Consider the following 21,605-nt stretch of genomic DNA (forward strand, 5'->3'; position numbering starts at 1 on the left):
TTCTGTGACTGAATTCAGCAAGATATGGCTGAAGAATCCCAGCTGTTCACACATGGCCCATACCGGTTGATGACTCACTTGAGCTTCATTTGGTCACGTTCCCAGGTTTGGCAGGTAGTTATTGAATTGATGTCAATTGAAATGTGCTTTATTCAGAAAGTAGCGGGAGAAGGGTCTAAACAGACTCATCTTTTCTGCCCTGCTGCCATGGGCCACAGACTTGGCTCTTTTTTTTTCCATGGTATTGAAACACTGACTGTCAGGCACTGTACTAAGCACTGGGGTAGATACAAGCTAATAGGGTTGGACACAGTCAATATCCCACGTGGGATTCACAGTCTTAATCCCCATTTTACAGATGAAGTAACTGAGGCACAGAGAAGTTAAATGACTTGCCCAAGGTTACACAGCAGGTAAGTGGCAGAGCTAGGATTAGAACCCAGTTCCTTCTGACTCCCAAGCTTGTGCTCTATCCACTAGGCCATGCTGCTGCTTTAGTGAGGATCTTGCCTGCTGGGGAGGAGAAGGGAAGCCAGGGTAGACAGAGGGTATGAGTCTTATGGTCTAATAGATTAACAAATCTATTTGCAGGGAAGGGAAGAGGTGGTCCTGATCCACGTTATTGTACTTTTGGATCAATATTCACCACTGATCCTAGAGTTTACTGTTTCTAGGATGAAGTTTGGCTCACTGGGTGAGGGACTATAAGGTGAATCCATAGTCTTGACTATAAAGCAGTTTTTGACAATTGGAAATGTTTTTCCAACCCTTTAGCTATAGTATCAGCTCAATGTGAATTTAAATGTCCTATCTGATAATATAAGGAACTATATAAGTTCCGGGCCGCATGGAGTTCACTATGATTAATAAGTAAGAGGGATTCTCTCCTTTGCCAAAGTCATTTCTTGGTAGTAGGTTGGATGCTTGGGGCACCATGTTAATTCTTTCAGGCCACAAGAGAACCATTACTGCTCTAATACATGACATAGAATCATACTAGCCTGAAAGCATTTCTATCCTTATTAAAGGTCTGATCACTACTGTATTGGGGAGGGACTTTGCCGTGAAAGAAACAGCACTACAAGAAGCCATTTGTTTATAACCTCACAACCATGCAGAATTAATAAGGAAGTATCTTGTTCACGTTTCCAGAAATCAAGATGCTTTCCATCTCTTCTACAAAAGGAACATCTCCTCTAGCTGGAACAGTTCTAGAGATTTTATTGCCATTATAGGCCAGACACCAGAGGGCGGTGTGATCACATTTGAGCCAAAGAAAAATTATCAAATTCAATTATCTGGGGGGGATATAAAAACATATATGTTTATATATACATTTGCAAGAAAAACCAACTTTACAGCAATATTGAAGTTTTCACTCTTTGCCATTGCATTTTGGCAAAGATGTGAAAGTTTGGGGAAGACTGCCATTCAGAGAACCCAAGTGTCACATGAATTATGCCGCTTTGGGAGCAAAGAGCCTAAAATGGGACTTTTCTCACTCAGAACTTGGATAAAACTTGCTTGGTGATATATGTGGCAATAACTCTCATCACCAAAATCATTTCTCAAACCACAGGCAGTAATTGCCTTGTCTTTCTAGTAGTTTGCCTCAAGTGTGGACTACTCTGTAAGGCTCCGGTAGTTTGGCCCACGTCTCCATCCTCCCCATTAAACTTTAGTATTGGTAACTAGTGAAAAGAAATGAAAACAGGGTAATGAGAAAGTTGAATCATTACGGCTTCTAATAGAACAAATACTTTGACTTGGAGCTTCCAGATGGAAATGCTGAGAATCAGTTTTTAAAAATGAATAAAATATCAATTGTTAGAGGCAGTAGTGACAATTCTACACTGCTAAAGGAGATTCTTGATATCTGCAAGACAATCCTTGAAGGAGGCCAGTGTATTCACCCAGATGCGAGTCAATAGCTCTGCCACTGACTCTAGCATATCTCAGTGCCCTACGTACAGACAAGGGATTCATTCATTCATTCAATCGTATTTATTGAGCACTTACTGTGTGCAGAGCACTGTACTAAGCGCTTGGGAAGTACAAGTTGGCAACATATAGAGACGGTCCCTACCCAACAACGGGCTCACAGTCTAGAAGGGGGAGACAGACAACAAAACAAAACTAAAAATTACAGACCCTCCGTGCCTCACCATGATTGATATATGGAGAATAAAGTGAGGAAATAAACATAGAAAACAGTTTGGAGGTAGAACCTAATCTGTCTATTCAGTGTTGATACCTATTGATTTTATAGCCAGTTGATGAAGGGACAGATTTCCATTCATCCTGCAAGCGTCTAATCTTTTCTACAACTAGGATAAGGAAGTGTCTCAAATACAATTGTTGGAACTTAATTTTTGTACAGTTTTTCCGCTTGGAATGTCTCCCCTTGAAGTTCTGGTTATCATTAATTTAGGATTTTTTGCAGCTGACATTACATGGCTAAGTGCTTGAGACTGTGTTCCTCACCAGGAATTTGGGGGAAATGAAGAAAAGATAGGAGGTGGAGCTGGCGAGTGTTGTGAGTGTTGCATGTTAAGCTTGTTCCTTTGTGTGGCTTAGAAATCTGTTGTCCAGTATTGTACAGATAAGACAGACCCATTTGCTTCATTGTAAGGCGATGTAGCTGCATAGAAATGCAAATGTGACATAAGAAGGGGTTGCTTGAGAAGCCGGTGCTGCTCTTTTCACTTATAAGGCTCTCCCTCCTAAGAAAATTCCTTCAGAAGCCAAGATTTTGTGATGTGCTTGTGAGGTAAGATGAAGGGGCGGGGGAAGGGGCATTTAATTAGCTGCAGGTTATAGCAAAGGCCTCCTGGAAGAAAATTTATTTCTTGGGCAGAAGCCTTTGTCTTCATTCAGGGGAACAGCTAGGTTTTTTAACTTCCTTATCAAGAGCTGCATGAATTGCCCAGACTAAATTGAGAGCATCTCCACACTGTTTGACAAATAGATTTTTTTGTAAACTGATTTAGCCTTTTCATTGTTTGCATTTCATTATATAGCAGACTTCATGTCACAAAATCGGTATTCATTCAAAATAGAGAATTTAGAGATAGGACTGTAGCCAGATTTAAAAAAAAAATACTGCACCCAGGTCAGGCCTATTAACCATAGCATAATAGCAAGTCAGTGATCCAAGGGGTTGTTCTCTAACTGGGAAGGGCTACCATAACTGAGGTCAGGAGTCAGACTTCAAAACTTCAGATGTGCCTGTAGTCAGAAATACAAGTAAATCTACAGGGAAAATGGGAATAAGAAGGGGCCCAGCAGTATGAACCAAATGAAAGAGGATTCAGTCTTTTTCTTGAAGTTTAGATTCCTCAGTGGGTGAAGAATACATTTCAGATTTGTTGAAGTGCCACAGTCTACTCTAAAACATTCATCACTGTTCCTGGTTCCCAAGCTTGATCCAAGGATCTAGTTCAGTCATATTTAGGAGAATTATCTCCCTAAAAGAAGAAAGCATCTCAGGCTGCTTCCAAGCACTGTAAGGGACCAAGATTATTAGCATTTGAACAAACAGACCAGCTGAAGTAAACAATCTCAACAGTACTGGAAACTGGAAACGGAGAGAAGGGAGGTGAGGTAGGAGGGGGCAAGGTGATGGAGAGCATCAGATGCAACTAGCCTGAAGTGGGAAGAAAATCAGGCCAGTAAAGAGATTCTATTTGCTGGACTTTTGCTGTGTCTCATTTTTAAAATGGGTGTTGGAACGTCTAGCATTTTATTTCTTTCAGCTCACAGTCATGATTTTCAACACAGAAACCAGCTCCTCTCCCTGATCCCTGGTGAAGAGCTTGTGTAGAGCAAGAACTGCGGACCCTGGGGCAAAAGCTACAGTAGAGATTTCTGTGAAGCCAAATCAAATCAGAAGGGAGATCTTCAGTTTGTTAGGTGGAGTGGTCTCCTTTTTGCGCTTAAGCATTTACACATTTTTTCCATGCAGTGTTGAATTGAAAATAAAGACTTTTGCAGATCCTAGTTGACTTTAGGGAATATTGCAAAGCAGTATGACCTACTGGGTAAAGCACAGGTTCACTGTTGGGTAGGGACTGTCTCTATATGTTGCCAACTTGTACTTCCCAAGCGCTTAGTACAGTGCTCTGCACACAGTAAGTGCTCAATAAATACGATTGATTGATTGATTTGGGAATCAAAAGGACCTGGGTTCTAACCCTGGCTTTGACACATCTGCTGTGTTACCTTGGATGAGTCACTTCACTTCTCTATCAGTTTCCTCATTTGCAAAATGATGGTTATGACTGTGAGCCCCATATGGCTGTGTCCAAACTGATTAGCTTGTATCTATTCAAGTGCTTAGTACAGTGCCTGACGAATAGTAAGTGCTTAACAAATACCATTTAAAAAAAATGCCCTGGACACCAATCCCAAGGGAGCATTGACCTTCCTGGTGATTGGAATTCTGGAGTACTGCTAACAGGGAAGGGAAAGGGGGCACAAAAACCAGTTCTGCTGTCCAATTCACCAGCACTCCATGACCAATATCTTAATAATAATTGTGGCATTTGTTAAGCACTTTGTGCCAAACTCCATACTAAACACTGGTCTCCATATAATGCAATCAGAATAAACATGGTCCCAGTCCCACATGGGGCTCACTGTATGTAGGAGGGAGAACAGGTATTTTACCCTCATTTTACAGGTGAGGCAGCTGAGGCACAGTGACGTGACTTGCCCAAGGTCACACAGTAGGCAAGTGGCAGAGCTGGAATTAGAACCCAGGTTTCCTGATTTTCAGCCCTGTGGTGTACTGTTCAATAGGTCATACTGCTTTTCCTTCCCCCTCTTTCCTACAGCCCCACCTAGTCACTGGAGTCCCCATTGCCAGAAGGATTGGGGCCACCCTGGACTGTATTTTGGCTTGCCAAAAAGGGGTAGTGGTGGAGTGTCAAGTCCAGGATTTTGGAAGGGTTATATAGGTAGGGCTCTTGTGACTTCTTCAAGGCCCGACATACCCTATTAGCACTCTTCAGCAAGGTAGTCTTTTCACCGTACCCTCTGAGAAAATAGCTTGTGACAAAATACTCTTTCATTGTTTGTGACCCAATTTTCATCTCTTAAATAAAACTTCTTTTCCCTCTGGTAAGTGTGTAAGTGGGGAAAATAAAAATCAATGTATGAAAAGTCATATAATTTCTTTTGAAGAACTTTAGGGAGAGTTCCCAAAAGCCTTCATGCTCCGCGAGTAGGGAAAATCCTAGACAGAAGCAGTACTATTGTATTTTGTGTCAGAATCTGAAGGAAGCCCTGTTTTTCCTGTTCATCCATTAAAGGCTAATGATACTCACTTATTGGCTTACAGCCATTCTCCTAAAAAGAACATTGGATTAAAAGGAGACCTGGTTTTGTAAAAGAAAAAATAATTTCAGAGATTATGAGATTTATTAGTGAGGGTGAAATGGACATTTTCCCCAAATTACAGGCACATGAATTAGCTCTGGGAAGAATAAGCGTAATGTTTACATCTCATACATCTCAACTTATTGATTGAGATTGAATAATTGAATAGGACTAACTGCCTGATCGATAGGAATGAGGTTGATAGTGGGATAGGAATTTGGAGAGTAGTGGAAAGCTCTAGCCACAAAAAGATCACATTTGGGATAATATTGTTTCACTTGATCATATTTGCTCATTTGGTGGAAAAAAATGAGACTTTTTTATTAGCTCTATCGTATCCTGGCAGGACCCAGTGAGCAGCATGATTCCTTTAGTCTGGAAAGGGTTAATGTGATTAAAAAAGGAATGGAGGATGAATGCCAGCAGAGCTGTGTTAATATATTGATGCATAAATACTACATTTAAGAAATGAAATTTGGGGCACATTTCAGGCATGACTATGTGGCAGAGGGCTTCAGAAGGGAGGAGAGCCATTTCATCTTTCCCAGATATGTTCCCTTCCAAATTGATTTGTTCCTCCACATAGGGCCTCTTAGTTGTTAGGATACAAGACTTGGGATTGAAGGAAATGAGCAGAGAAACACCCAAGTCTTTCCTGGTTGGAAACCCAGAGACCTAGGCAATTGGAAGCCTAGTTCCTTTTTAAAAACCAACTACAGTACATTTGGGGAGTGAATGTGGTTGTGAGACCTAAGGAAAGTGAATAAATGAATTTAGGCATATACTAGTGTACCCCACGCATGCAGATTTATATTTTTGTGTAACAAAATTCCTCTAAACAGCTAAGTGATTTGACTGGCAGCCTGAAAAATATTTAAAGGTTAAAATAGACTCATCCTTTGTTAAATTTCACCACTTTAATGGTTAAAGTTTTAATTTAGTGAAGTGTGAATTAATCTGTTTCTTTTCCCTCGTCACTGATGAAAATTGTCTTTGATTTGTTTAGTTTTCTAATTCAAGTGGTAACTGAGCTCTGAAAAAAAATGTGGTCTTTAATTATGTTATTTGCTTTTCTGGGAGATAGTTTGATTGGAGAAAGCTTCACAATAGAGTGCCCGCACTTGTGCCCTTATTGATAAACTCTGTGGCCACATTTTATTAACTGCTTGTACTTAGTACTACTACTACTACTACTACCACCCAAGAGACCATGGAGTGATAATGGAAAGAGTTGCAGTTAGACATTTTAGGTGTACTGAATTGAACTTTGGTCTCAGATAGAGCTAAATACTTGCTTGAAGGTGGGATGTTTCCCCGTAAACTTTTCTGTTTTAAGCTACCAGCAAGGTAGAGTAGGGGAAATCACTAGGTGCTTTTTTCCTCTGTCTTTGTTGCAAAATAGGCTTTATTCCAGGGCTTTGGGAAGCAATTTTAGAGCCTGTGGCATTATCTGAATTGTGTGTGGCCCCTCTCAGAAGTACTTTAGAGCTCAGAGCTACCGGGAATGTTGATGCAAGCAGTGGTTTATGCTTCTCTGCCTCCCTCTGCCCTCCTCTATCTCCTGGTATTTCGGGGTGTTAATGACCAGATGAGCAGTGACTTCCAAGGGTCAAGAAGTGTGTGTATGCTGGGAACAGTTGGATTGGTTCATCAAATGATGGCACCTGGTAAACTAATCTTGCTGTGCAATAACAAATTGAAAACTAATGACATGCCCCCAAGAAAACTAATGGCATGTACCCATGCGGAAAGAAGTGTTGGTCACGCATTGGCCTTTTCAGCTGTGTTTGGTAGCAGAGATCACATCTCTTTGTTAGTAGTGTCATCTTTGAAAAATAAAGGACAGCTCTCTATCTGTTTCGAGAAACTGTGCTCCTACTGCGGGGGTGTATCTCTTTCCCTCTCCCCCCACCCCTGTCCCCTTCTCCCACCATGTGGTTGGGGATGGGGAGTCTTGTGTCCCTTCCCACACTTAGCTGGGGAGGAGGCGTGTCCCTTTTGGTCCCAAGCATGTGCCATTTCTGTCATCAGGGCTTTTGGAATGGTTTGTCCAGAAAGGCATCTGAGGCTTGGAAAAGACAGGGGAAAAAGAGATGGGTGAGGGAAAGACTGGTGGCCCTCAAAGTTGAATCCTGGTATTCTTTCCCTCTGATTTGCCCTCCTCTTTCACCCTCCCCTGCAGCTCTTTTCCTATTAAGGTGAGGAGGAGCACATCATAACCGAAAGGATTTAACATTGCTAAAGCTTTGCTATCTTAATAAAAGGATTTAGTTATCAGAATCGGATACCATATGGCTACTCCCTCGGGGATCTGTATTTCAATGCTTAACCACGAATGGAAAACCTACCAAAAATCCATAACAGGGGAAGTTTTACTTTGTGTTAGCAAAGCACCTTTTATAAGTACAACAGCATTCAGTTCTGTTTTAAGAAATGTGCATTTCATGTCGGTTTAATGAAGAACGCATTCACAGAGCACACTGATGTAAGTAATGTTTCTCGGCATGAGGGTGCGTTGAAAAGATTTCTGAGGCTATGTCTCTTGGCAGTTCAACATGATCTGGCTGCTTGTTAATCAGTGAACATGAGAAGAACAAAGAAGAGGGAGGAAGAATGATGTAGAAATGCTGCCTACTTATACTCAATTGTAACTTAAAGAATTCAGGGGCCTCTGATAGAGGTCCTCTGGGGTAAATCTATTCATCTCTTCGCTCCTTTTTAATTTTTCTCCAGACAAACCTCCTTCCTTTCTCCCTGATGATCTCCTTCTACTTCCAAGATTTCTTCCATCTCACCTTTGCTCTGCAATGCTGATTCTCCACCTCTCTCTAATGAAAACTGACTGAGTCCTAAACATTTATGGAATCCACATTTTTTCCTACCACGATTCAGCAGGATAGGACTTCGGAATGATAGGTGGAGCTCATGAGGAAAAAAAAAGAGTATTTCCTTGAGAGTGTATATTTGTGTTTGCCTCCCGATTGGCCAGGGAACCTTCCCCACCCCCCTCACACCCCTTGATTGACAGTTGCTGCCCCAGCAGCTTTGCTTTGTTGCTGTCACTCAAGCTATCTCTCCTAGACTATATGGATTCTGTTCAAATCCTTTGAAGTGGCAGTAGGGTGAGAGGACAGGGCTATTAAAAACTAAACTGTTTCTGACATATATGTTTTCTAATATATATTGCTGAAGACTTTTTTACAAAGTTCAACCCTACTTGATGTAGACATTGGTGGCCCATGAATAAAAAATCAGGGTGAGCTCTAAATAGTGATGTAAATTGGGATGGGAATGCTAGAATAGTTGAATTCTGTCCTCTATTCCCACTTGTTTTTTCACACTAGCATACAGTATGGGGTTTTTGCTTCTGTGTTAGGCAGGAAGGAAAGGGATTAGAAATTTGTTAGGTTATTAGAGAGAATATTATATAGATCTTCTCAGTTGGCCATTCCCCTGGTGTTGCAACAGATGAAGTCACTCTGAGATGTTTTGATACCATCATCACTCATCTTCTGGGCCTATAACAACAAACGAGTATCTTTTCTGTGTGGGATGGAACTTAATATTTGAGGGGTTAAATAGCACAAGCTTTCCACTGGGTTTGCTAATTTTTGGTATAGTAATAACACAGGGAAAGTGAAGGAAGGTTTGGGTTTAAGGGGGCGGTGGAAATGAGGTAATAAGCATAGGGGCTGGATAGAGGGTTAGAAGATGGATTAAACACACGCACATACATTATTGGGTATTAAGTGCTTACTCTGCTCTAAGCAATGCTTTGAGCCCGGGGGAAGAAACAGTACAAACACATCTGACAGTCCCTATCCCACACAAGGCTCACAGTTCAAGGAGGAGAGAGAACAGGCATTTAAAACCCATTTTACAGATGAGAAAATGGCACAGAGAAATTGAGTTGACCAAAATTACAAGGCAGGCATTTAGCGGAGCCAGGATTAGAACACAGTCCTCCTGTTCCATTAGGCCATGCTGCATCTCTAGCATTTCAAAAAGACATGTTTTATAGGCAAGCCTAAGAGCTGTAAAACACCTGATCCTTTTCTAGGATTGTCCTCAGTCTGCCCATGCATTATTTAAGCAACTAAATAGCTTCGAGGGTGGTTACTTTTTTCCCCTCCTGTTGCTTCTATTCATATCCTAGGGAAATGGTAACAAGCAATTCATGTCTACTCACTCTAAAGATTTTTGGTATTTTCACTGGGGAAATATTTGCACTCCAGTTTCTCTGTTTTAACTGCCTTGAACTCCTAGTTCAGAAGGAAGGCAGGAACTAAAAAAAAAAGAAAGCTAGCTTTCTGATTTGGTTCTTGAATCAGATTTCAAATCTAAATACCATTAAAGAGTAACTGATGCTGAGCCCTTCTTCTTTTTCTACTTTGTTTTACTCCACCAAAAAAATAGTATATTTAATTTATGGTTGTTGAGAATTCAGTTTGTTTAGGGTTGGGGTAGGAGAAGTTAATTTTAAAAAAGATGTAAAACAGGATATGGAATTCTCCTTTATTTCGGGTAATATTACCCTAGTCGTGAAAGAATTAACGATTTATTGCTTTAAAAAAAAACTGGCTGGGGCCCTCTTTCAGTTTTATTGTTTATCATAATCATCTTTCAAGTGAAAAGCCTAATTTACTCTTTCTATAGGAATATTTTAAGCATGATTATCATAACATCACAGCTGCCTGGAAATGTCTAAAATGGAACATTGACCTTGAATGTTTTCTTCATTTAGCCTCTGATGCTTAGCATTCAGGAAACACTATAACTGCAACTCACTTATTAATATATAATTTCAAAATGTTGTCTTGATCTATAAATACATTCCATAAGGAACACAGAAAACTCACAGCAGCCCATAATGGGCCTGTGGTGCTTTATCCATGTAAATATGTATATGATCATTCAAGATTTCAATGGGGAATGTTCCATAACTAAAGTAAGTTTTCCTTTGGGTATAGCACCAGTTTATGATTTAATATTTAGTGACATTCCACCCATCATATTATTTGTTTCACAAAATTGAAAGTGAAATAATCCTGTATTAATTAAAATGAGCAACTGAATCCTCTGTAATTTATCCAAGCTGTTTGAGATGGAATTTTTTTTTAACTTTGAGCAGAACTGCAAGAGAAAAATTCACAGGCTCTGTGAATATCAAAGTGCTTAATGCAAAATGTGACCATTCAGCAAGTAATTTTCAGAGTATTAAAAGTTAGGGGATAGATGAGCAAATTGTTGAGAATAAACAGTTGTTTTTATGTACTTAACAATTGGTGTGGTTCGTACTTCTGGTATCTAGTATTTTAGTTTTTGGGAGCACTGTCTTGTTACCACTTGGGACAAACGTTGAAATGATATAAATAGAAATACTTGTCCCATGAAAAGTAGAAACTCTAGGAAAATGGGTTAATTCTGGCAGGCTTCTGATGGATTAATAAAGTTTGGTAGAAATTAGAGCGAGGGCTCATCAGTTTTTGAAAAAAGAAAGTTTGTGTGCTCTGCCTCTTTATAAAAGTAGCCTTGGTGTTTTGAATTATTCCTGATTTGATTCAGATTTTTTTTAAATATGAGGACATTCTTTTTAAAAATAAAAGCATTTTATTAGTAATAAACATTAAAAATCAAGAGGTTGACCAGATGGTTCCAAAGTACATAAACCATCTACATTTTCAAAATCACACTGAATTGGGAAAACATCTGTCCAGTTTGCATATAGCAATTTTATATAAAAGCTGGGTTGTTCCCATTCACAATATAATAGGCAGAGGTTCTTATAACAAAGAGCACAAAAGGTCAATATGATAGGTATGATGTGTGCTCCAAAGAGGTATGACAGCTTTAGAGGTTTAATACTGATTTTTCAATAACAGAACTTCTCACTTTTCAGGAAGGAACGCAATCAGTCAATCCACTAATGGTATTTACTGGATGCTCACTAGGTTCAGAGCACTGTACTAAGAGCTTGGGAGAGTATAATACGAAAGAACTGGTCTAAACAATCCCTGCACACAAGGAATTTAAGGACTAGAGGGGAAGACAGGCATTAAAATAAATCACAGTTTGGATATGTACCTAAGTGATGTGAACCTGGGGGCGGGGCGAATATCAGTGCTTAAGGTGTGTATCAATATGATTTTTTAAAAATCAGAATTAAAGCAAAATGTGGCCATTCAGTTGGTAACAACTGCCAAGTTTTAGGTGTTCTCCCCAAGTCTTATTGAAACCATATCAATTTGTTTCTAGGATTGAGACTGTAGGGACCAGAATGCGACTAGAAAGGCCCTTTGCTTCAGCTCCAAGCATTGCACCAGTTGTGTACACAAGTAAAATTTGGGTTATTTTTGTAACATAAAGAAACCTACTTTTTCACATGTTCAAGGAATATGTGCATAGCTCCACATACTGCTGATTTGAAATTGCACTGCTCTGAAACTCTTTCTACTTTTGTGTCCCTTAAGGGAAGTGTGGTTTAAAAAAACTGGTTTGGGGATATTTAGAGGTGATTGCATTGCTTAAGGATGCAGGTATTTGAAAGATTTGGGTAGGGAAAATTACAAGCAAAGATAGTAGGTTGATATGGACTCAGTTCCTTAAGGTTCATGGGATGGTACATATGAGAACCTTTTTTCTTTGTTTCTATTCTTTCTGTTTTGGGTGGATGCCGTAATAGCAGCAGGCAATGTGTAGACTGCATTAGTTTGCATGTGTACATGTGCTGTCTGTGTGATTATTTCTGCCATTCAAATCTACTTTTAGAAGGTGGGGATAGTAGCAAGGTGAATAGCAAAGTTTCTTGTTGCAAACTATACCTTTAACCTGTGTCCTTTGTGAAGGCAGTCCTGGGACTAGAAGTTTAATGCAATAGGTATTATTCAAAATTTTAAACTACTTTAACTGAATTTAAGGCCATTGATGAAATTCCAGATTCTTAGGTAATGGATCGATGCCTTGTGATCCTAGAGAGAAAAAAAGACCTAAAATGCTGAGGTTCCATAAGTAATACCTTTGATCATTCTGGAAATAGTACTCTCAGGAAAGGGGAAGTGTTTGCTGAGTGAATGACAGTTGAGGGAAAGATAGCAAAGGCTAGTATAGGGTAAAGTGCATAATGTATGTTTGTGTGTGTGTGTCTGTGTGCTGTGATGCAGGAGGGAAGGGATAGGTAGAGAGATTTATAAAAGCTCAGGAAAGCATTCTGTAAGCAATATTCAGCAGATGGATATAGAGGTAAAGGAAGATAGTGTGGACCTCTTCAGACAATAAGATGGCTCTGAAAAACATGAAATGACTTAAGATTTATCAGGAAAATAATGAGTTTAATATCTTGTTTAAAAAAGCCATATTAGGGAGTAATAAATAGATCTTTCATAGCGTGGGAATGCAGAAAAACACTAACATACCTTAAATACAGAGACACACATAGACGAGATCTGAATACATCGAACCACAGTATGCTAGCACACTAGGAACATAGTTGTGTCACAGTGAGTGTACATGGGTAGTTAAAAAGGAAACATTAGTTTTCTTGTTGTAGAAAATGTGCGCAGTTGAACCAGTTAGTGGCCACAGTAATTTTAGTGTATTAAAAATGTTTCATTTGGTATAAAGTAGCTGTATATGTTTCAAACTCTTAGTTGTAATTCATTTTCTATATTAGAAAAAATACATTTCTTTTATCAAAAAGCTTTGGAAAGTATTTTTTTAACTGTACAAAAATGCCCTATTTTAGATTTGATAAAGCAAAAGCTTTTTTTGTCCTTTATAGTATCTGGAGAAGGCTTGGATTTTCTTCTATTCTCGGGGCTCCTTTAATTCACTGCTCACAACCAAATTTACATCTTAATTGCAGAGTTCACATTTAACAGTATAGACAGCATAATGCTACTGGTAATTAAGCTTTTACTACCTGCTTTTATATAGTCGCAGACGTTGCTGGGTTGTATTGAGTTCTGATCTGAAACTTGGATTCGTTTATGGTGCAAATACCAAACTCTAGGCCCACACACTAAACCTGGTTCTGAACATGGGAAAGAAAATTATTTTCTGCTATGAAGAGGCAAAAAATATGTATTTCTGATTTTCATGTTCTCTGTTTTAGGGAAAAAGCTGAGGCATAGGTTTTTGAGAAGGCTATGAGTTGCTGATTTGGTGGTGTGTGTGTGTTAATTCATCGTATGTGGGTCCTCTGCATTGTTTTGAACTCTAAGATTATAATTTTGGCATTGTGAAGGGCTTCAAACTGCAAAGATTATGAAAGTACTAGAAGTGGGGAAAAAATGTGGATCTGAAGGAAGTAGCAGTTTTCTCTGACATATTTAGCTAGAATCTATTTCTATAAATGCAGCCAATGGAACAAAATATGAAATATGTAAATGGCATCAAACCTAAAGGTAAACTATATTAATAACGGCAAATAGTACCGATTGCATTGTGGAAAATGAATGCTTGGTATTCCTAAATTTTAATTACAATTGCCCCAGTCCCACTAACTCATTAGGCATTTACCTAAAGGATTGCAAATGACTTTTTGAAACTGGTTCATTTTATTGGAGGCAGGTGGCAAAAGGCAGTAGATTGCAGAAAATCAGATTTTCAGTTCAGTTATCCTGTGTGTCTGTGTTTATGAGCATGTGTTTGCGGTGTAAATGAATGTGCAACTTTCTCTAAAGTTTTCATGTTAAATATATATTCATAGGGTTAAAATTTCATATATATTATATATGTGAATTTGCATTGCAGACTGGTTTGCAGACTGAATTGTTAAGTATATGAGGGGTGTTCGTCCACAGTTTAGTGACAAAGTCGCTACTATAATGGTGTCTTTATCTTGTTAAAATGAAGCAGGTTGAGTTTAGTCTACAGTAGTAAAATCCACCCCTCCCACTTTTACCTCACTGACCAGCCCGCTGGCAGCTTGTCTCTTTTAGGGAAACGGTGATTGAAACCCCACTGTTAAGGCACACATAGTAGTAATAGTCACATAAAATTATAAACACAAACAATACAGCTTTAAAACTGCACCTAGTCCCACCTGAAAAATTTCCTTTCTAGTTCCAGAACATTTTAGAACACCACATTTGCCGTTCGACTCCCTAGTCTTCATCAGGCAAATGCGAAGACATTTCATTCGTAGCGAATGGCAAAGGAAAGCACTAAAAAGAAAGCTGGCAATTTCATGGAACAGACAATGGCAGCGTAAACTGAATTCTCTACCTGCTGCAGCAGTCTTCCCCAATTAAGTGAGTCTGCGTGTGAATCTTCCTTTCAGGGTACCAGGAAAAAGGTTGGAGAAACCACAAAAACCAGACAAAAAAACCAAAACCAAAAACCCACACACCCCAACAGAGGCAGAAAACCCCCTCTGGTACCTAGGGAGTTAAGTGACTTGTTTTCCCCCAGGAGCCTCTCAGAGCATATTTGTAGAATTGAAATCTCTCTGTCTGTGTATTATTATTATTGTTATTATGCATTTAATCTGTCCACTCTGAGTTTTCAGTCCTTTTCAGTTTCTGGCCACCCTCTCTACCTGCCTGGCTCTTCTCAATCTGTGCTGCCTCTGGTCTCCTCCCCCTCGATTGGCTAAAATCCTTCCAATCCAGCGCCTGGCGGCTGGGCCAGTGGGACTGCATATGTAAAATCCTACTTCATATTAATAAGCTGCAATCGGGGCTTTAAGTCCTTGATTAGGAGAGTGAGAGAGCTTTTGGTCCCAACTGGCTGTGCCTGTAGGCTTGTCACCAGGAGAACATTGGTGTTAATTGCACTGTGTTCGTCGAGGAAACTTTGATTTATAGCTGGGGTGCACAAATTATGGTTGCCGGGCGCACATGGATTCGGTAGAACTTTGCCTTCCTGAGTCTTTTTCCCTGCACTACGAAGAAGAGTAGGTACCTTTTTTTTTCCCCCCTCCCCCTCCCTCCTCATTTGAAAAAAAAAAAAATTAGTATTTGAAGACCGCTTCAGATCATGTTCTGTGTGTTTTGTGTGCCAGAGTGCCTGTTTGTGTCTGTCTTGTGCCTTTTGTGCGAGGGTGATCTCCTAATTCAGTTAGTGGAGAATTGTTCTCTGACTACAATGTTACCTTTGAGTCTGTGACTGTCAGGAAAACAGCTGTGTGACAGTCACTTCTTATTCAGGTGCTAAGAATAGGCACTTGGCACAAATGCTTAGCGGACTGTTAAAATGTACCTTTTGCTAGAACCCGTTTTTCCAGGGAGCAATGCTTTACAAATAACATACTCAAAAATAATTTATACTACTGAGTGCCTCTTATGGGTTTGCAGTTTGACAGGTTTTTTTTTCCATCCCTGTCATTTCTTACCACAAGAGTTAGAGGGGAAAATGGCATGTTTGCTAATTCTCTCTCAAAGGATTATTTCAAAACCAACCCTCTGCAATTCAGGTTTAGAATAATGCTTCTTGCATGGTGAGCATTAAGGCAGCACTTAGCTGACAAATTGGTTCATTCAGTATCAGGGAAATTTTACCCATTCTAGTTTTTAAAAAATCATAAGAAGTAAGGAGGAGATTTTTGGATTCAAAAATTCAGCATTTTTGCATTCAAATGGGTTAGTAAGGTAGTAGATTTGTTTCACTGTATGTTGCAAAATACGGGAAAGTACTTTGGCTCCTGCATACAGTTTAATTTGTATTTATGAGTATTCTTGGGTACATGCCAATTCATATTCAAACTATCAATGGAGGGGGGAAGAAGCCAGCAAGGGGGGGGGGGGGGAGGTAAAGATGAGGAGGAACTAAATTAGGCATTCTGGTGTAGATGAGTAGGTCATAAACTTAATTTCAGCCTTCAGTCAGGATTAAATATTACTATATCATGGGAGCTGTCACTGATTCATCTTTCTTTATGTTAAGCCAGTTATATTGCTTTGCTTTCACATTACAGTAATACTTTGTAATTCTGAAAAAGGTGCTGTTAGTAAACACTGCACTCTCTACATTGTGGAGAAAATTTAAGGTTATGTAGAAAAGACAGTGTATTATAGGGAGGTGTCCACTAGCTGTCCTTAGCGATTGCATATTGCATTGCTCTTTGTAATTAAGCCAGAGATGAAAAGTGACTTGCAGTTCCAGAGCCTGCATGTTGGTGACATTATCTACAAACCGGACATCAGCAGGACCGAAATGGACTTGACAGAGACAGGGGAATAGGGGAGATGGCTTGAAAAAAATAATGAAATAAAAACAGTGACCCTAAAACTACACAGAGGAAAAAAGATAACAAAGGTAGGCTGCCCACTAAGATGTGTGTGTGGTTTTGTAGGTCACAGTTCTGAGAGCTGCTAAAGAAGAGTCGAGCGTAAAATGTCTTTAGGTCTGGAGGAAAGTGATTGCCAACAACTCACTAGGATTTGAACTTTCTTTCAAAATGAACGCATTTTAAAAACCCAAAAGGACAAGGGGGGAAATCCCTTTAAAGAAGTTTCCCTGAATTTACCTTCCGCTTATTTGAATGATTAGTTAAGCCTCTTAAAGTAGGCTGTGTAAATGAAATCAGGGCACATGTCTTTTTGTTTTCTGGGCAAGATTCAAACTAGTTCTCTTTCTTTTTTGGGGGGGAGAACACAAATAAGTCACCCTAAAAAAAATTCTGATTTATTGTCTGGATGGAATTCTGATAGCTCTGTGGTTCACTGGACAGGCAGAAAGATCTGATGCTAAGCAACACATCTGTCTCTCAGTCTCAATTAGTAAAACATAGAATTTATACATGCTATTAATATTCATAGTAATTGTACTTGGGCTATTCCTCATCAGAAGTGTATGCGGAGAAATGAAGCAAAAGATATGCAGTTCAATTAAATATATTCGACATTTCATGCAGCCCTCACTTTTGAAGGGTGTGAAAAGGATACACACTTAAAATTGACTAAATTAGACTAACTCTGAGTTGAGTTAACCCATCACCAAATATGCTTTGATTGAAGCAGGCTGAAGAATGAAATACCCTAAAGCTTGTTCCGTGACTCCCTTTAAAAAATAATAGTTAATGATAACATATGTAAAAATCTATCTGCCCAGTTTGACATATGTGTCAGTCTAATTATTCTAAATGAAACAGTGTGCTCATCCCATGAAATCTGTTTCAACCCATGATTAAAATGTAACATTGACTGCAGGATTACAGAGCGGACTTAATTTTACTGAGTCTTTAGCAGTTGTCACAGCTGTTGGAAGAAGGAAAGACAATTGAAACACTCCAGAAAATGGAGGGGGCAAGGGAATAGTTTTGTAAATTCATATATAATTCCAGATTTTTTTTTTAAATCATTGGTTCTCTTCCCAGGGCTCTGAAGTTTTGTTTTGTGGCTCACTTTTACTTCATATTTTTGATCCCCTGCCCACCCTTGTGCGTACTGTCTTTTTTGCCACCTTCTGCTTCCAGAATAAAAATCACATCAAAATAAAAGACGTAAAAGTAACAGATGAAAGGGTTATATATAGCTTACCGGATTTTTTTTCATAGTGTGAGAAGCTATTAAGAAGAAATAAACTTTAATTCATAGGGGTATAATTTAGGTAAGTAAAGATTTGGGCTTGCCAAAAGTCACTTAAGGTATTTTCATAGAACACCAAATGAATAATTTTCCCAGAATTTTTCTTGCCAGATTTATTTTTGCTCCATACTGGGACTTTCATTTAGTTTGTTTCCGTTCTCTTCTTTAATTTGTTCTCTGCTTTTTAAAGGATACAATTACAGTGACTAAAGCATTGAAAATACCTGCAAGGGTGATGCCAGTATATTTCTTTGTAAATTGATGAAGGTGACAACCAATTGCACTTGATGTGGGCTGCTTGAGGTTTGTGGAGTTTTTTTTTATTAACCTCACATATCAAGGACATTAGGAATCAGATGAGTCTTATTTTTATTGACTAAGTAATCAGTTGAAGTTCCAAAACTATACAGCTTAGGAAAGAAGCTCATAAAGGACATCAAGTTTCCTACTAAGCAAACCAAAAAGTGTCCTGAGTGAATGATATTAATTTCTAGTCTCCTTGGACACTGAGGGGCACAAGTCATGTTTCATCACTGCTTTCGTTTGGGGAGTGTGTGTTTTTGGCGGTGTCGGGGGGGTATACCCTGTTAGAGAGAAGCTTTTAAAAATCCTCTAGTTAGTGGTAAAAGCTTTTTACTGAAGTGGCTGTGAAACAGCTTATTTATAGGAGTAAGGGGTAAGGGAATCGCCAGCTCCTCTTTTAGTGATGGTTGCTTATTTTAATGTGTTTATGGCGATGTTCCTTTATTTACTGAGCCTGGTGCGTTCAGCGGTAATTAACCCATGTTATTAGCAAAGCCCTTGTGGATATCCATTAATTCTCTTGAATGCCTGATCATTTTTCCATTTTTCTCCTGCAAAGTAATATCGTCTCCTATTTCAGATTCGTAAATCGAAAACCTCTTGTTCTATTCTTTGATTTAATCAAAACTATAAAAGGGCTGTTTTTCCCACTTCCTCATTTTTGCTCTGTTAGTGTCCCAAAAATGCTAATAGATTTGAAAGGAGCAAATATTTAGGAAAAAAGATACACTTAAATATAAAAAAGCATAACTTTAAACCTTGAATTTTCTGCAATGTACAAGAGTATTTGATGATTGTCTAGGTACTGTTTTGAATTATTTCATCAGGACTTGATTTGACATTGGGCATTTTTGTAAAATACTGAGCTAGTAAAGAACGACAAATTTTCTCAGTGCTGCAGTAAGATAAAGTGCCATCCCATTAGCCAGGTCATACTTTCACAATTAATTTCAAGGTGCATACTGCTTGCTATTTGTCTATCTGAATGTTTCGGTAGGTAATACTTAAGAATACTTTTAGCTACACTACTACAGTAGGAACTGCAAACAAAGATGAGGCCATTGATATTTGAAGGTGGACATTAATACAGTAGCCTCTAATATGTATCCCACATTTAGGTAAGTAAAATTGTAAACCTTTTTTCCAACATTGTATGTAAATAGGTAATAAAAGCCAAGAATTTCTTTGTATGCTCCTAAAACCAGTGACCTTTAACATCTGAGCTTTTGCTTTCATCCACTCATAAGCATAAGTGAAAATGGACAATATTGGAGGTTTATGTTTGACAAGCAAGTAGCTCTTCTTGGTCAAAACATTATTACTTATTATTAAACATTATTACTACTCTTTCTAATAGTTTGTTACAATGAGCGGGTTCAGGCATTAGGAAATTTCAGTTGCCAGCTCCTCTGTAGTTCCGTCAGCCAGGAGGGTAAACTTCGATGAAGATTTTGCTTCATAGCAAATTCATGGGAGAGAACAGTAAAATGTTGATCTGCTATAAGGACATATGAGCTGTACCTCTAGCCAGCTCTTTGGAAGAAATCCATGATTACGCTGGGCCAGTTTGTTCTGTTTTATCTCTTTTACATCCACTTGCCTTGTATTAAATTGTCATTGTCCTAAAGCACAGGAGATAGAAATGAATTGCAGTTCTCGACATGCTCTGACAGTGAAATATTTAACCTCTCTGTCTCCAATCATACTTATGTGTATGTTTGATAGGGAAGGGATGACACCAACAATCTCTGCAACTTGACACTCCAGTTATTACATGTTCTTTTATATTTCATACATATTTTACATATGACTGCAGTAGTCACCTATATTGACACATATATGTATGCCATACTCTTTATATATAAATGACGGTCATTTGCTGTGAATTATAAAAGCAAGCATCTTAGACACATATAGACTTGCACAGATACATGTAAAATATATCCACATGTAGAAACAGCACATTAAGGATAGGTATGGATTTTCAGGGTCTTTCCCTATGAATACCAATGTATCACTGTAGCTCAGCTTCGTCCAGTAATTTTTCAGGCATGGTTATTGTTACTAGTTGATTTTACTTTAGGCAAATGGATTGCTAACTCTCTAGCAAAATCAAGACTTCACCCTGATTTTATTCTGCTCAGCCGCCTCATTTTATTCATGTTTCAATTTTTTGTAATCAGTATATTATTAATATATTTTTCATAAGAATGAAATCTAAAACTTCAAAAATACTATGTGGATGTTTGAAAAAAATATTTTCATTTTTGACATATCCAAGAAGTGTTTTCTGTACCGCTGCTTCTCTGACATCCAGCTGCATTATTTTCTTAAACTTAAAAAGCATATCTTAAAGTAAAATATGTTAGTCTTCACCAAACAATGTAAAATATTCAATTCATTTGTTGCTCTCACAAAGGTGCTTAAGTATAAAGCTTCTAAATATTGTGGGAAATAGTTTTCTTTTTGAGACAAAGTGAATCACAGGTATCATGTTGATGTTGCTTAATTTTTTAAAAAATAAACTTCATAGAAGATTATGATTTCATCCAGTAAATCTAGTCCACATATGGCAGATGTTAATTATGATGTCATATGTGCTACTCTTACAGTATTCCTAAAGATTAGCTTCCCCATTTTTAAGGTTTATAGAATTCCTAAAATACCATTAAATTGCCGGAGTCTTTCATTTCTAGATAATGCTTTTAGCCATTGAGGTAGAGTTCTCTTTTTATTGTATCAAAACACAATTCTTCCATAGAGCCTTTCAATTTTATAAGCTCCAATTTACTGCTTCATGGAGATTTTGTTCAAGTTTATTTCATATTTCTACTTTCCAGGGTTCTTGGTGAAACTGTGCTTGATAGTGATCATTTTTATTGTAAGCGTTGCGTTTTTTTAAAACACTATGTACCTCTTCACACCTCATCCCCACATCATCCCGACCCCATTCTTTTTACCCAGTAATCACAGCTGTACACTTTTCTTCCATGCTCTATTTCCTATCCTTTGATATGGCAGTAATAATTGCAAGTATTTTCCAATTGAAAGTTTGAAATGACCAATATAGCGTATGACTTGGTTATTCAGTAGTTTAATCAGAACTTTTTTTGAGATGTGTGAGTTTTTTTACATTTGGCATAAACCTGTCTTCAGTGTTTCAAATGTTACGTAGATGATTGGAAACTGGATCATCAGTATTCCTTATTGAGCTAGGGGTAAGTGTTTTTATTAAGGCAAGATTTCTCTGTCTCAATAAAATTCACCTAATTTATCATGTGCTTGGATAGAAATGTGTGTATGTAACACATACATACAATGATTATAATGACCAGAAGTCAAGAAGAATGTGCCCTGAGAATATTTCAAATATTTATTTGCTAGTTTTTAGGATTT

General features: G+C 38.3%; 1 protein-coding gene across 5 annotated transcripts in view; it reads left to right on the forward strand.

The window, feature by feature from the left end:
* The window catches only part of ESRRG (estrogen related receptor gamma), a 449,507-nt gene that overhangs the window by 254,573 nt on the left and 173,329 nt on the right, over positions 1 to 21,605 (forward strand). For 2 of the 5 annotated variants that reach the window (XM_038760930.1, XM_038760931.1), the window contains exon 1: positions 15,168 to 15,274. The exons of the other annotated variants lie outside the window; for them this stretch is intronic. In XM_038760930.1, the coding sequence (XP_038616858.1) occupies positions 15,219 to 15,274 (56 nt within the window). In that variant the 5' untranslated portion in view covers positions 15,168 to 15,218. Of the gene's footprint in view, positions 1 to 15,167; positions 15,275 to 21,605 lie in introns of those variants that run through there. 5 annotated transcript variants of the gene reach the window in all.

The sequence above is a fragment of the Tachyglossus aculeatus genome, chromosome 19 (assembly GCF_015852505.1).
Source record: "Tachyglossus aculeatus isolate mTacAcu1 chromosome 19, mTacAcu1.pri, whole genome shotgun sequence".
Classification (NCBI taxonomy): domain Eukaryota; kingdom Metazoa; phylum Chordata; class Mammalia; order Monotremata; family Tachyglossidae; genus Tachyglossus; species Tachyglossus aculeatus.